The 17,057-nt window shown below is 42.1% G+C and overlaps 1 protein-coding gene across 1 annotated transcript; it reads left to right on the forward strand.

Moving 5' to 3' along the window:
• Positions 1-2,463: 2,463 nt before the first annotated feature.
• cercam (cerebral endothelial cell adhesion molecule) lies at positions 2,464-16,769 on the forward strand. Its single transcript, XM_061801993.1, has 12 exons — positions 2,464-3,074; positions 4,891-5,001; positions 5,139-5,256; positions 6,911-7,045; positions 7,129-7,333; positions 8,275-8,394; positions 8,510-8,586; positions 10,304-10,410; positions 11,380-11,512; positions 11,621-11,748; positions 11,871-12,074; positions 14,384-16,769. Exons 1-12 carry the CDS (start codon positions 2,863-2,865, stop codon positions 14,616-14,618), a joined length of 1,785 nt encoding a protein of 594 aa, XP_061657977.1. The 5' UTR covers positions 2,464-2,862; the 3' UTR covers positions 14,619-16,769.
• Positions 16,770-17,057: the final 288 nt, after the last annotated feature.

The raw sequence follows: 17,057 nt of genomic DNA on the forward strand, positions 1-17,057 counted from the left end.
ATTAAATGAAGAGAGAAAAGATGTAATATTTAATAAAAAAAATTAAGCAAAGAAAAACCACAATACAGCAATATAATATTATTTCTATTATAAAATCAAAGTTTCAATCACATACTCTTGTAAATTGAAAAAAATGTAATGAAGATTAAAAAAAAGTTGTAATATTATGAAAATGTGGCAGGTTGCCGGATGAGCTCCACGTGGTTGCCTGAATATAGTTTTCTCTCATTTTTCTTTTAAATGAAAAACAATGGGCAAATTTAGCATTGCAATGTGTGTAATTTAGCTGAACTCCCCCTTTAAAGATGTCAGATGAGGTCAAGTGACGCTGTATACATTTTTCTCTGCTAAACAATGCTGAATTCCTTTTTTTTTTGTCTCCAACTTTTTCCTTTTCCTCGCGCCCCCGCGTTCACACACCCCTCGCCCGCAAACGCGAGCGCCACCCTTGACCTCGCTGTGAAAAGTTAGCGCACCCGAGGTTGAACTCTCTCAGCTCGGTCGGCGGCACCAAATGCTGGGAAAGTGACCCCCACCCCAACCCCGCAACTCCACCTCCCCACCACGGTGGCATACTTGTGTGCGTGTTGCCGTGTGAGCGTGGCGACACTCGGGATGTCATGAAAAGGAGAGTTTTGACCCTCAACTCCTGACCTGTCCACACATATGAGCCCCCCACACACCCTTTAATGTGCTATTGTCAGCCATAGCTGCCTAGATCAAAACTCATTATATGGGTAATTTTCATATAATTCGATTAATAATGGTATAAACGCTTTAAAAAAATTATAGATTAGGAATTTTTTTGGTATGCCACCTTGGGGTTGTACGGGTACCCATGCTGAAACAGCCAAGCTTGAAGTCTTATTTATATAAAGTTATTGATGCTTTAAAATTTCATGCCAAAATATAAAAGACATTAATGAGAAAATGCACTCAATTCATAACGGTCCGAGGCAAATATAGTGAACAGCAGCATTCTTCAACTTTCAGATTTGAATTTTTATGACAAACAACTTGATTCATTAATAAAACTAAATCAGCAGTGAATTTACAAGCTAAAGTATACTTTGAACAACTGACAAAATAATTTTGGACATTAGCTATGCAGGCACTGTGGCTCAGCTGGTAAAGCGTTGCCCTCACAGTTCTGAGGTCCGGGGTTGACCCCGCCTGTGTGGAGTTTGCATGTTCTCCCCGTGCCTGTGTAGGTTTTCTCCAGGCACTCAGGTTTCCTCCCACATCCCAAAAACATACAACATTAATTTGTCACTCTCAATTGCCCGTAGGTGTGATTGTGAGTGTGGCTGTTTGTCTCTATGTGCCCTGCGATTACCTGGCAACCAGTTCAGGGTGTACCCTGCCTCCTGCCCGTTCCTAGGCTCTAGCACTCCCCGTGACGCTCGTGAGGATAAGCGGCAAAGAAAATGGATGGATGTTTGCTATACAAACAAAAAATACATTTATTAAAGACCGCTTCGTACACCAATCTTATCCCTTCTTAAAGTCTTAAATAGTGGAGGCCCAGAGAAATACGTATCTTTCCTAAAGCAATGATCTGGAATAATATTACCTCTAACTTGCAACTCCAGGTTGACTCTCCTATTCCTCCTCGTCAGATGGGTAGCATCTGTTGTTGCCATGGCAACCCCGACTGACCTGCAAACCTCATTGTTGTCCATGTGCTGTTCCTTACTTTGCACATGAACACTTTCTGTTGGCAACTTGAGGCCACATACAGGTTTGTCTTTCTATTTCGATGAACTTTTTTTTTTTTTAACTATACTTTTCCTCCAGGGTAAACTGACAGGTAAATACTCGCCAGCCACAACGTGCAGCTTACATCACATTCCATAAACTTGTTGGTTAAGTAATATTTGCATTTTTCTTCATTCTTTCAAAGAACAGCACTAGTGAAGGGATTATCTGACATGATCAAGTTGTTTTGTTACTTTACAGGTATTACATAGTTTGTGGTGATAACCAAAATACAGCAGAAATATAATAGTAGTCAATACTTGAGTGATTGAACGCCCCCCTTACCCCACTTTCCGAATTTACGATTTATTTGTGGGGAGTAATGAAAGAAATATGTGGACAATTCTACCAAGACACAATCAACGTATATGCACAACTGTAGAGAGAAACTGTTACTGTACTCCTTTTTGAATAATATGGCATGTATTTTTTTATTGCTGTAGATGAAAATACAAGTACTATAAATAAAAATAAAGGCATTTAAAAACATTTTATTTGTAAATGCCGTGGGTAACTGAGCCTGACGAAGTATTGTTACCTTGACGTGTGGTATGATGGGACCTAGTCCACTTGTCATGTGTTGTCACTCAGGCCAACTGCAGTTGGACTGTATGTGCTTTTCAATCTGTCAAACGGCGCCACCGAGCGGCCAATCTGTGCTACTGCACGCGTGATTTCATGAGACGTCACATTAATGAACGGCACTCCCCCCCCCCCCTCCACAATTCGATTTTGTTTGCACTATTTGACTCTTTAGCTTGAAACTAAACTTATTCTCCGTCACTGTGGGCTTTCCACGGTTGCGCACTACGCGCCATTTAGGAGAACGAACACCTATCAAAATGACATATTCGACCATGACTTAATTATAGTTGTTACATCGATGGAAGTTGTAAACTGAGAAGAAGGGGAAGTGCCCCAGCTTGTACGCTGGAAACGGGAAAAGGGGCTTGGAAACTTGGGAATGCCTTCTTTTTTTTTTTTTCTTCCTTTTGGGTGGTAACTCTTGGACTGCTGACGCGTCCGTCAGCTCGCTGTAACTCCTTCCTCGTTTCTTTCCAGAAGGAGAAGAAGCGGTCCATTCGGAGCTCGTCCCTTTCCGCCATGTTGCTGCGCTCCGTCGTGTGCATCTTATTGGGTGTCTCGGTGTGGCCGGCCCGGTGCTACTTTTCGGAGGAGCGATCTCCCGAGGAGTCGCGAATGCAGCCCCCGACCGTGGTGGTCGCCATCATAGCCAGGAACGCCGCTCACTCGCTGCCCTACTACCTCGGGGCGCTGGAGAGGCTCGACTACCCCAAAGATCGCATCTCGGTGTGGTGGGTGACCTCCTTTACTTGCTTTGAAACTTATGCAGCTGTAGAAGTACTCAGTCTGCTCCATCTTCTCCCAGGAGCTTTTAGTACAAGCTCCATGTTCACTTCACTTCTACACTTGGGATTATCAAAATCTAGTTTCTTTGTCCACAATACGTCATGTTTTTTTTTTCAAGTCTTCAGAATAAAATGCTGTTTCATTTCTTAGCAAGAACATTTTTGATTAATGATCAGAATGACTTAATATTCCATGCATACTGTGCGGGCAGCTCAGCGGTTTAGTAAGTCTGCCTCACAGCTCTGAGGTTCTGGGTTGGCTTGTCGACTGAAACATCTCTGTGGAGTACTGGATACTTGCTCTCACATTCCCAGAACCTGTAAGAAGACCAAATTGTCCATAGGTGCGAAAGGTGAATTATTCTCCATAGTCTCCATATTTTCCCTGGAAACAAGTCCAGCGTTTTGTCCACCTTTGGTCCAAAGTCAGCCTGGATCGGCTCCAGTTCACTTGTGACCCACATGAACCGATGCGCAGTAGAAGATGGATGGAAAGATGACCCACATCTTTTAGTTTCAAATTCTCATTTCAAAATTTGTATCCATAAACAGGGCGGACGGTGGCTCAGCTGTAAAGTGTTGGCCTCACAGTTCTGAGGTCCTGGGTTCGATCATGGCCCCGCCTGTGTGGAGTTTGCATATTCTCCCCGTGCCTGCGTTCGTTTCCTCCGGGCACTGCGGTTTCCTCATGCAACATTAATTGGAGACTCTAAATTGCCCCGAGGTGTGATTGTGACTGCGGCTGTTTGTCTCAATGTGCCCTGCGATTGTCTGGCAACCAATTCAGGGTGTACCCCGCCTCCTGCCCGTTGATAGCTGGGATAGGCTCCAGCACTCCTGTGACCCTCGTGAGGATAGGCAGCTAAGAAAATGGTTGGATATCAATAAACTGGCAGCACTGTGAACTAGTGGTTAGCATATCCGCCTCACAGTCGGGAGGTTTCACTTGGTGTTTGCGTGCTCACCCATGTGTCTGTATGTTTTTTTTTTCTAGATTCTACAGCCCTGTTGCGAATCTCTGCTAGATGGAGTTTCTATGTATAGCAGCAAGAGTACTACACATTTAGGGTATACTCAAAAACGCTAAGAAATGTGCAGTACTAGTGAAGAAATACTGATCAGGAAAAGCCCTAAGCAGAAATGTCACAGTCAACTTCTGTGTCGGTTGTTGGCAAGCTTAAAGAAGCTGTTAGAATTTCTGCTGGTTTTGGTTTTGGTGTGCAATGTTGAATCGAGCCGACCACAGAGAAGGCGTTTGAAATGCTCTGATGTTTGAACCTTTGTTAGAGGCCTCAGTTAAGTAGATTTTGCTTTTCAGCATTGCGGCGACAGCGATGTCCGATTTCTCTCTGTGCAATTGTGTACGGTCGCCTCGTAATTTGTTGGGTTTTATTGTGTTAAGTTGTGACACAATGTCAAGGGCTTGGCAAAGTGCTCTTGGTGGATGTGATGCAGTGTTGCCTGAAATTAAGAGGGGAAAAAAATGGAGAAAATGACGTGTACATTTTCTGTCCTTATATGTTTAAATACACAGAGAAGGAAGCCTTGAAGCAACTGTGATTTTGTGGATGAATATGAAATATAAAGAAATAGTTGTAGTTATGGTTTTCCTCAGTGGGCTGTTTTGACTGTAAAACCATCTGAATGACTGGTTTGTAAAGGCTATTACCTTGTATGAGTGCAGAGAAAGTACTGGCATTTTCTCGCACTGTTGTCCATCTTTAATTTTTTTTTGTTAACCCACCTTTTGTGTGCTTCTCAGGGCAGCCACGGATCACAATGCAGATAACACCACAGCCATGCTGAAAGAGTGGCTCACTGTCATGCAGAAGTTCTACCATTATGTGGAGTGGAGACCCAAAGAGCAACCCGTGTAAGCCTTCATTTATAGTCCAAGTGAAAAATCACCACCAACTAATTCAGTCTTCAGTCACAGAGATTGATTATGATTGCTTTTTTTTCTTTTTTTTTGTTGCCATAAATGTGATTGTGTGCAATGCCTTATTGCAGGTCCTACGCGGGGGAGCTCGGCCCAAAACACTGGCCTAACACCAGATACGAGTATGTGATGAAGCTGAAACAGGCTGCGCTCAACTTCGCCAGGAAGCGCTGGGCTGACTACATCCTGGTACGGGACACAACTACGCCTTTCGGGATTGAACACACCTTGCGCCAAGCACGGAAGCACAAGGACGAAATGGTGTTTGTGATTTAGCAGGAATAAGCAAGATCTTTTGCTAGAAGTGGAGATTATGGTAAACAAAACATAAAAAAAATCAAAATAAAATAAAATAATAATAAAAAAATAAATATAATAATATATATAATATAGTATGTATAATGCATGATGAATAATGTGTATATATATATATATATATATATATATATATATAATATAATAATAAAAAAAAAAAAAATAAATACCACTGTGGAAGCTTTGACACCCATCTCAGAACATTAATGGTAGCATCCTATGTGCGTAACTCCAAGATATTGCATTATTAAGCATGAACAATGAAGTGGATTGTTAGCTACCAAACAGACAAACCAAAATAAATATTGTTGGCCACTTTTTGGGAGTCTCTATGGAAGCATGTCCCCACCTGTCCCTTGTCTATTCTTGAAGTACCAGGAAATACCCCGCTCCTCAACAAATAGACAAACCAACACAAATATGATGTGACACATTTCTGAGTTACGACGGAAACCTTCCTATAATCCCATCCCATACTGAAAATAATATTCTCAGTTCGTCTTATCCGACCATCGTTTATCTTTCTTCATAACCTGGAATTACCTATCGAGCTAACAGACAAACCAACACAAATTGTTTCAGATAAATCATTTGTAGTCACAATAGAAGTTTTCCCAACATCTTCTGTCGTTATTCACAAAGGAAGTAAGTAGCCTGCTGGTGAGCAAACAGACAAATCAACACAAATACTTCTTTGTGTGAAGCATATTTTTGAGTCGCAATTGATGCATTTACCCCGTCACGGAATACAAATTGTGGCGACCCATTTGTCAAATTCTAACATCTTACATTGAGAATTATCAGTGAACTAGAACATAGCCTGCCCCCTCCCCACAGCAAAAACACAAATATGGTCTTTTTTTCCACATGCAAAAATGGGAGCACACTTGACTGCTAAATTCTGACAAAAACATGCGGAAGCCGATCTCAGTTCTTTCTTCCTCGGTTTTGTTGCTTCTTTGATTGGCTTCATTCCATTTCACATCACAATTTACAGTCATGAAGGGCATCCGGCGTAAAAATTGTGCCAAACATATATATGCGTTCATCTGAGATGATACGCTGTGGCGACCCCAAAAGGGACAAGCCCAAAGAAACACACACACTCATAAATCGTCGGCACCCAACACACACACACACACACACACACAAGAAGATCTGTGATCCTAAATGTTGAGCACATTTAACATTCAAGATTGTCAGCCCCGACCTGTTTCGGACCCTAGTGTGAGCGCTAAATTCACCTGATCGGATCAGCCAATAATTGGCATTTTTCAATCAATAAGTTTTGTGTGAGTTCCTCATGGCAAATTTTTTTGTGGCTTTGGATGAAAATCCATTCATTTAAAGCAACAAACTCGTTCTTGTCAAAGCAGAGCTGCCGCTTGCCACAATTGTGTTCAAACACACACATTTTTTTCCACTTTTGTCAACATTGACACTGTTGCACTGAGTTATTCATTTTTTTTTTCTTCCAAAGCAAGTTTCAATCCAATGCCTTTTTATGGGGGGGGTGTTCCTGTTTCAGTTTGCAGACACCGACAACATCCTCACCAACCCCGATGCACTCAACCTGCTGATAGCTGAGAACAAGTCAGTCATAGCTCCCATGCTGGACTCTCAGGGTGCGTATTCCAACTACTGGTGTGGAATAACGCCACAGGTGAGGAGCAACTTCAAATGGATCTTCAGTCCAGAGATTTCTTTTTTTTCAAGTCTCCTTTCTTGTCATTGTGTTTTTCTTAGGGCTATTATCGAAGGACAGCAGAGTACTTCCCTACCCGCAACCGCCATCGCTTGGGCTGCTTCCCCGTACCGATGGTGCACTCCACCATGTTGCTAGACCTCAGGAAGGAGGACATGAAGAAACTGGCTTTCTACCCTCCTCACAAGGAGTATTCCTGGCCGTACGATGACATCATCGTCTTCGCCTTCTCCTGCAGAGCGGCGGGTTCGCATGATTGCCAAATTTCCGATAAATCATTCGTATTAGCGTTTCAGAACTCAGTTAAAATAGAAAATAGTGGTACCTCCAAAGTTCAGTCAAAACCACCTGTGATAGGATCCAGTTCCCGTGACTCTTAACAGGATCAACTCTGTAGAAAATTGAAAGCTGGACAAATAGTGTATTTAAAAAATGTTTCCCATGGGAAATAAAATAAAGTAAATCAATATGCTCCTAGCTGAAGCGTTCACGTATAGTCATAAAACATCTCACTGTACGCTGGGCTAGTGGATTTCAAACTGGGGGCTGTGCCCACTGCACTAGACAATATTTTAATTAACATTTTCAATCATGCAACCTTAAAGAAAAGTTAATCACTGTATAACAAACTAAAATACATTAAAACTACTTATCTTCAGATGATGCCTTTTGGAGTCACAATCGATGGATATACTGTCATCATGCAACATTTTATAGCACATCCTTCAAACTTAAGGCCTGGGGGCCAAATCTAGCTTGCCACATCATTTTATGCGGCCCGCGAAAACAATTAATGCATCTCAACTTCTATAGTTTTGCCGAAATACGTTCCAACATTTGTGATGAATAATGATGTTAAGCTACTCCAAGCACTTTTTTGTTACCAAACTTCTTTTTTCCATTGACTTCAACAATCGTTGAACAAACTATGATTCTTGCTTTGGTTTTAAAAAGAGTTACCTATCTTTTTTTTTATGCTTCCTGACGTGAAGTCTCACAAATTATTGCCGAGTGCTGTTACACGCGTCTAGGGTTCAGTTTTTTCCAAAGTGAAGCAGTTGTGCAAAGGCTTTTTCCAAAATTCATACCATGGATAAGGACGTTAATGATGTGCTGTAATCTGTCAATTTGCATGTAAATCCTCACTTCTAGTGTCTCTGTTGTAATTCCTTGTGGATTGATTGCAGCGATCCAGATGTATCTGTGCAACAAAGAGCGCTACGGCTACTTGAACATCCCGCCCAAGCCTCAGCACACTCTGGAGGACGATCGCCTCAATTTCGTCCATCTCCACTTGGAGTCCATGAGTGAGCACAAAATCCAAATCTTTGTTTTCCCTTCTACCTGTTTTACACACTGTAGAGTACAGTAACATAAGAAAATCACACCAATGGGCCTTTTATGTTGTGACTCTCCCAACAGTCGACGGGCCTCCCATGAAGCCCTCCCGATACGTCCACACATTCCCCAAGCAGAGAGACCTCATGGGCTTTGATGAGGTAGAGCCATCTATTCTATGAGTGATTTTATGGTGCAGTGAATTATTTGATTCATTTTCAAGAAGCATAAGAAACATATTTTACTTATTTTATTGCTATGCACATTTTTATGGATATTAGGTATTAACTCGTAGTAGACAGTAAGTCTTCCTTGGCTGGAGTTTGCGGGACACGAGGCTTCCAAACATCGATCTTGGCATTTTTCCGCTGAGCCGCACTTGGCGTACAAGGAGCAGGCTGGAGAAAAATCTGTCCTCGCTAAGCTTACGTTGCCTCTTTTGTCCGGCAACGACCTGCTGCGGACTTGGCGACAAAGTCCGGTGCCGGAAGGTCAGGCGCTGTGTCCATGGCGGCGCCGATATCTGTTGCCGCCTGTGCGGCTCACAGTCCACACTTGGCAAACCTCGTCCCGCTAAGGCACTGAGGTCCAACCGTTCACAAATACTAGAAATAGATATCAAATACTTCACATTGCTGTTTTTAAAAGCTAACTAATAGCTGCCAATTAAGTCGTGTTTGTTTAAAAATGTATTTATTTAAACATATCCAGGTAATCTATTTTCAATGCCAATCTGGATGCAGACAACAGAGTAAAACAAAGCAAAATAGAAGCAAATATATTTACAAAATGTACAATGCGATATATTCACGAAGTAAAATATTAACATCATAGCATATGGTGAATAAAAAGTCCATAAAAGGCATGTGAGCCTGCACTAACTGAGGAAACTCAAACAGGCTTCACTCCCTTCCAACATCCTCCAGACCTTCTACAGGAGCACAGTGGAGTCTGTGTTCACATACTGCATTGACATCTGCAACTCAAACTGCAGGAATGGCCGCAGAGATTCGTGAGGGGAGCACAGAAAATTATCGGCACCTCCCTTGTCTCGGTGCAAGAACTGCTCCAGAACTGTTAAAAAAAAGGAATGAGCATTGCATCTCCTGCCTGGTGGGGCACAAAAAACATTTTTTCTGCACTCTTCTTCTTCTTAACTTGTGTCTCTTATCAGGGACTGGTCTGCTTTTATCTACGAGTAAATTAATGTTTCTCTCTTATTTATATGTATTTATCACTTGAACCCGGGTACTCAGAAATGTGAGCCAGACGTGTTAACCATACATACACCGTGCTGGCCCATCTTTATATTGTTTTCCAAAAATAAATAAGAGAAAGAATGGTGGAACGGTGGATGACTGGTTAGCACATCTACCTCACAGTTCTGAGGACCGGGGCTCCAATCTGGCCTTGCCTGTATGGAGTGTTCATGTTCTCCTCATGCTTGTATGGGTTTTCTCTGGGTACTCCGGTTTACTCCGAAAATCCCTAAAACGTGTGGTAGGATGTTTGGAGACTCTAAATTGCTAGTAGGTGTGATTTTGAGTGCGGTTGGTTGTTTCTTTGAATGTGCCCTGCGATTGGATTTTGACCAGTTTTGGGTGTACCCCGCCTCTTGAATCAGCTGGGATAGGATCCAGCATGCCTGCAACCATCGTGAGGATAATAAGCGTTACGAAAAATGGACAGGTGAAGTTAAAGAATAACTAAATGTAATTATATACAAAATATGATAATATTTCTAAACAGCTATCCATTTTCTGTACCCCTTAAAAAATAAAACAAATGGTTAAATCATCCTTAATTAATTTGCGCTTTAATTAAAACAGCCAAGCTCTTTTTGATGAGCATGCATCCAACTTGTTTTGTCATCCTCAGATTTACCTGATTAATCTTCGCCGGCGGCCCGACCGGCGAGACAGGATGTTGTTCTCACTGAATGAGCTGGAGATCGATGTCAAGGTGGTCGACGCTGTGGATGGAAAGTGGGTACCCTTATAGAAATGTGAATCTATCTGCACTCTGCAATCTGGTATATCATTTTTGTACGAAATAACAAACAACGTTGAACAAATAAATAGATGAATAAATGGACTACGCCGGCACGGTGGATCAGCTGGTAAAGCGTTGGCCTCACAGTTCTGAGGTCCCGGGTTCAATCCCAGACCCGCCTGTGTGGAGTTTGCATGTTTTCCCCGTGCCCCCGGGGGTTTCCTCCGGGCACTACGGTTTCCTCCCACATCGGTTGCGGTTGTTTGTCTCTATGTGCCCTGCGATTGGCTGGCAACCAGTTCAGTGTGTACCCCAGCTCCTGCCCGTCGACAGCTGGACTGGAATATGGAATAGGCTCCAATGGATGAATGGATAAACGAACTAACATATAAATGGCATTTTTGTAGAATTTGATCAATAATGGTAAAAACGTGGCCCACTGAATTTCCTTTTGAAAATGAATTTGTCTATGTTACGTGATTTAAATAAATGGTTATTTCTGATATATGAATGACTATCAATTTGAGTCAAAACAACGACATGTCTTTTCCATTATCACACTTGTATAAAAACAAGAGGGTAATTGGTTTGAGTGGTTCGGATCATTTAGCCACTTGTACCCTGAAGGGCAACTCATAAATTGTCCAACTCAGCGTTTTATGAAGCTGATTGTCTTTTTCCGTGAGTTTGTCTTTATCGTTATAAAGAACAATGGGCCGCCATAATTTGCTCGTAAATAAGGATTGCTATTATAATAAACTCCTAAAATTTTAAATCGTGAATATTTTTGGAAAATAGGACTACAAAGGTGGCTTTTTCACTATGCGAGACATTCACCACATTAAAACCAAAATTGGCATAAAAAATGAGATTATTTTTTTTCCCAGTATCTTGACCATTTTTGGTGACGTGATGTAAAAATGACCCATATATCGCCTATACGTGTGTGCGTTTGCATGCAGTGCACTGAACAGCAGCGACATCAAGATTCTGGGCGTAGACCTACTACCTGGCTACTACGATCCGTTCTCTGGTCGCACGCTCACTAAAGGAGAGGTGGGCTGCTTTCTTAGCCACTTCTACATCTGGAAGGAGGTAACATCAGCAAGCACGCACCTTTGTAAACATTGCACAAAAATGTGTAGCTTAGCAATTATTGACTCATGTTACCGGGTTCGGGTGGACTGATGTTGTTCATTCCAGATGGTGGACATGCAGCTGGATAAGGCGGTGGTGCTCGAGGACGACGTCCGATTCCAGGCAAACTTCAAACGACGAGTCTTACGGCTGATGGAGGAGGTAGAGCAGGTGGAGCTGGACTGGGACCTCATGTGAGATGTTTTTTATTACGTCTTCTAAGGAATGTGGTTGTGTGCTGTGTAGTTTCGTTAGTTTATTAGCAGCGTAATGGATGAAGAACATTCCCACGGACCGTTGCTCTGTGTCTCCGCAGATACTTCGGCAGGAAACAGGTGAACCCTGGGAAGGAAGAAGCGGTGGAGGACGTTCACAACCTGGTGGTGGCCGACTACTCCTACTGGACCCTCTCGTACGCCATTTCCCAGCAGGGGGCCCAAAAGCTGCTCAATGCCGAGCCTCTTTCCAAGATGCTGCCCGTCGACGAATTCCTCCCCATCATGTACGACAAACATCCCAAGTACGTATCCATACACACAACTCGCTGTTTAGTTTAGTTTTTGTTTTGTCTGGAGTCTGAGTATTGTTTGGATCCCAATGGTTCCTCTTCCAAACCTTATTTCTGTGTGCTTAGACAAGGAATCCACAGGCAAACTGATCTTTCAATCGTTGAAATATTTTTTTCTTTTAAGGCCATTTGTTTGTGCAAATGTATTTAGAACGGAGGGATTTCACACCGACTCTGATTTAAATTGAAATATGGAATTCAGGGGCGGCATGGTGAATCAGCTGGTAAAGCGTTTGCCTCACAGTTCTGAGGTCCCGGGTTCAATCCCAGACCTGCCTGCGTGGAGTTTGGATGGTCTCCCCATGCCTGCGCGGGTTTCCTCCGGGCACTCCGGTTTCCTCACACATTCCAAAAACATGCAAGACTAATTGGACACTCTAAATTGCCCCTCGGTGTGATTGTGAGTGCGGCTGATTGTCATCATGTAGTCCAGTTCAGGGTGTACCCCGCCTCCTGCCCGTTGACAGCTGGGATAGGCTCCAGCACTCCCCGTGCCCGTTGTGAGGATAAGCGGTGAAGAAAATGGATGGATGGATATGGAATTAAGCTGATGCACATTTACCTTCTCCACAGAGAGCTGCCCTGTCTTCCTTTCCCACACTTTTTTTTTTTTAAATGTGCCATATCAAAATGTTTGCAGATGTTGTCATTGTGTTCTTTGTGGCTGACTTGTTTTTGTTCTGCATTTGCATGCAATCCCAACTCTGTGCTGATTCCAGAACAGTCTCTCTGTCGCAATGCTAGCCATACCGCAGCAGAGTGAATGAGATACACACTGAATGTGCGGGATGAGATACTTGAGGGGCCTGTTCACCAGAAGGCTTGGCTGTGTCTGTGTGCACGAACATGTGTGGAAAACTGGATTATAGCCAGCACCTCTGGGATTCCGATTCAGCACGCGACACTCATCCACAAAGAAATGAACAATGACTACACAGCACTCCCGAGTTCTACATTTGGCCTTCATGGTCATGGTTGTACAAAAGTACAGGGTGGGAGTGTTCAGGCCACACTGAAAAGAAACACAAAAAAATCATTGTAAACTGAGGGGAAAAAGTAGTCATCGTATAAAAATAATTGAAATATTATCAGGAAGAAAAACAATTTTATGAGACTAAAGTTGTAATGGTATGACTCATGCTATAAATGTTTTGACATTTTTTTTTTAAATGTTATGGCAGCACGGTGACGCAGCTGTAAAGCGTTGGCCTCACATTTCTGAGGACTGTTTGCATGTTCTCTCCGTACCTGCGTGGGTTATCTCCCGGGCACTCCGGTTTCCTCCCACATCTCAATTAATTAATTGGACCCTCTAAATTGCTCCTAGTTGTGATTATGAGTGCAACGGTTGTTGTCTCCATGTGCCCTGCGATTGGCTGGCGACCAGTTCACGGTGTATCCTGCCTACTGTCCGTTGACAGCTGGGATTGGCTCCAGCACTGTGCGACCCTCGTGAGAATAAACACATCAGAAAATGGATGGATGGACATGCCGCCTCAAGATAATCATTCTACTAAAAATCTTGAAAAATCAACATTGAACAAAAATGTCTTACAAAGTATGAATACTAAAATATGACATTTGTCTCAATCTACTTACTCAGTGTGAAGTCTAGTTTCATTGAGCACAAAGCTGATATTCTTGAAGGCAGCCGTGACTTATTGTGTTCTATATCTTATTTATTCAATTCATATTCCAATAATACATTTTTTACCTTCTGCCATCTAATAGAAGAAGATTTAATTGTTTTGCCTTTCATTATACATGACATGGCATATATGGATGAAAAAAGGCTTATTTTTAATTAATAAATTATTTTCTGACCGATGAATTGAATTCAGATGATTTCCTGCAGTATCAGTACGCTGGTTGGGAATCAACGAGTTAAATTCTTATGGCGACAAAAAGTTATCCTACTTACAAAATCAGTGTTTCAAAAAATAAGTAATGATACTATTCCAAGAAAAAAATGAAATATCACCAGGAAAATGTCATATCACAAGATGAAGTTTACATTTTAATCAAACTTTTAATACACCAAGAGCAAAGTTTTAGTATTGCGAAAAGCCCCGACTTTACTAGCGTGGAGCCGCAAATTTGATCAATATAAAGTCTGAATAATATCCAAGAGTGTTTTGTAATAGTTTGACTTTGTTCTTAAACTTTTGTTTTCCAAGTGGCTCCTTATTTTGTGACAAAGTGAAGTTCAATTAACAATATGTTAAAGTTCATTTTTCCGTCCTGCATGTCTGTATTTCCAGCGAGGACTACAAGTCCCACTTCCCCAACAGAAACTTACAAGTGTTCAGCACGTGGCCGCTGCTGGTGCAGCCCTGCCACTACGCCGGCGACCCCGAGTGGGTGAGCGACACCGAGACGTCCACGCTGTGGGACGACGACGCGGTCCGCACCGACTGGAGGGGCTCCCACAAGACTCTGAAGGGGGGGATGCCGCCGCCCGAGATGCTGTCGGCCTCCTACAGGGATGAACTCTAGAGCGGCGGGAGACGATTGAGAGGTGAATGCTGTCGGGACAAAGTCTTCTCACGATCCACCCTCTGCCTTTTAAAGGCGGACTTTCACGGTGGTAAGGGTGTCTGGATTTTATTTGTGTTTATCAGGGACTGGTGTTCTTACGACTTGCACATAAACACGGTTTCTAAGACATTCGTAACATTCTGAATGTGGGATTTCGACTTTTCATTCATTCGTTCATGACCAAATGTACCTCATATATCAGCAGCAGAGATACACTTAGTAGACACTTGATTAGGTACACCAGCACAATCGAATAAGATTATAAACGAAAAACATTGTTTACAAAGATAATTTTTTAAAAATTCCATTGACACTGCAGGACAGTGTACACCAGGCGTGTCAAACTTGGTTGCATTGTTGGCCACATCGTAGTTACGGTGGCTCTCAGGGGAGCGGTGTGGCTGTATTGGTAAATCCACGTAAATGTATAATCTTGGGGATATAACGGTTATGTTTTGGTACATACATCGGGTTTAAGGACCTGGCTTAATTTACATTCAGTACAGTAAGGGAATAAAATGCAAAACAAACTGTTCATCTTTTGTGTAAGCGGATTTAATGACAATTATTATTCCGATGATGGATAACTTGTTTTGATCAGACGTCGAAGGGAAAACAAAACACCAAATGATGTGCAAGGTCCGATCTTGACCACAGGCTGCAAGTTTGACACACGTGGTGGAGGCACTACACGGTAGTGAGACAATTTCTAATGGCTTGGCTTTCTCTTGGAGCTAACTAACCAAACTTGGAACGTAAGCTTTAGTTTGCTTCCTGTTGCGTCACTGGCTTTCCTTTTAAGTTCATCTTGACAGGGTTACAATCGAGAAACTAATGCGGATGCTCCAAAATGGATTTCCAATGCAATCACTGTACACACACTTCAATGAAACCAGTTGCATTACTGATCTCTTCATCTCTTGATACGTTCATGTTTTTAATTTATTTCTCAAGTATCTCGACTTTTTCCACTTGTCAGTGTCGTCTGTGCGTCATGCATTTTTGTTGCAGTGCATGCTCTAAAGAAAGCAACAACTTTCATAAATCTTTGTAATTAAAATATACTGATTCCTACTGTGGCTTTACGTTGTAGATGTTGATGTGGGGCAGCAGTTTTATCAGAACACAAGAAAATCTCATTTCGATAGGAGCAACAAAAGGAGCCGCTGACTTCTGTCAGTCAGTCAATCTATTCCAAGTGGTTATGTGGCTATCTGATTTGTCATGTTCCAAAGTTGCAACATCAGAGGTTGTACTGACACCAAGTGGCCTCAAGGGAGAACCTGTACTGTCGACTTTTATTATTCAAATTTGTAGGGTTGGGATTGTTGCACTGAACTCACATCACACAAAAAAAGGTTCCGCCTACTGCCACACATTTTGCATAAGGTGGCTATGTATCTGCAGTTTCTATGAACAATTCTGAAATTTGAACAAGTCCGACCGCATTGAGCAGTCTAAGATGAGTACAGGTATATAAATGTTTACTGGCTGTGTTCCAAAGTCAACGTATTGCGGTCCTCACAGATCATTTAGTATTTGAAGGAACATCACATTGAAGCTTTTGTGGTTTTTCTAAACTTGCAGATATCAAGGACATATGCACGCATCGAGTGTATTAGAATCGCTCTTGGTGCATGTTTTGCATTTCATGTTAGCGATCGCAGAGCTTTAAATTCATCATTCAGTTATTCTGTTAATTCATCAACAGAAGGCTATGTGTCGAATCATGCTAAAAACACGTCCTGGGTTGCAGCATTTTTGTGCTACAGTATTTTTATTGAATCTCGCGCAGGTTGCAGCCTTGTGTGCATTTCTCCCCCAAGCAATACACCAGCTGCACATGCTTGACCTAGTTTAATCTGGAACAAAAAAAAAAATTGGGCTGACCAGAATGATTGAGATTCTTCCACAAATTTAATTAAGGAAAATGAATACATTTGTTTCTGTAGGTCTGTTTTAACCTGTTTAGTATGTTACTTCCCAGTAGTGTTTAAACTTTGGGGAAGGGGGGGTTATTTCCCTTTTCAAATGATGACCCGTTTGTAAGGAAGATGGATTCAACCATTGAGTTTGTGCCAATGTCGTCAATCCCATACTTATCTAAACATAAACTACAACCTGGAGACATGAACTAAGATTTACATTTTATTGTGTTCAAGTACCAAACCTGCATGGTTTTGATTGTGGGATGAAGCCAGAGTGGAGAAAACCAACAGTACCGGAAGAACATGTAAGCGCTATTTAGGAAACAAAATAAGCAGAAAGACAATACGTCACCCCAGAAATCTGCAAGTATAGTAGTATGACTTGAGAAAAGGGCCTTGTCAGTATATTAATAAGTGATTATATTTAAAAAACAACAAGTCAGGAGCCTCAGAAAAAGCATGCAGCCTC

Source organism: Syngnathoides biaculeatus, chromosome 17 (genome assembly GCF_019802595.1).
Source record: "Syngnathoides biaculeatus isolate LvHL_M chromosome 17, ASM1980259v1, whole genome shotgun sequence".
In the NCBI taxonomy this organism is placed as follows: domain Eukaryota; kingdom Metazoa; phylum Chordata; class Actinopteri; order Syngnathiformes; family Syngnathidae; genus Syngnathoides; species Syngnathoides biaculeatus.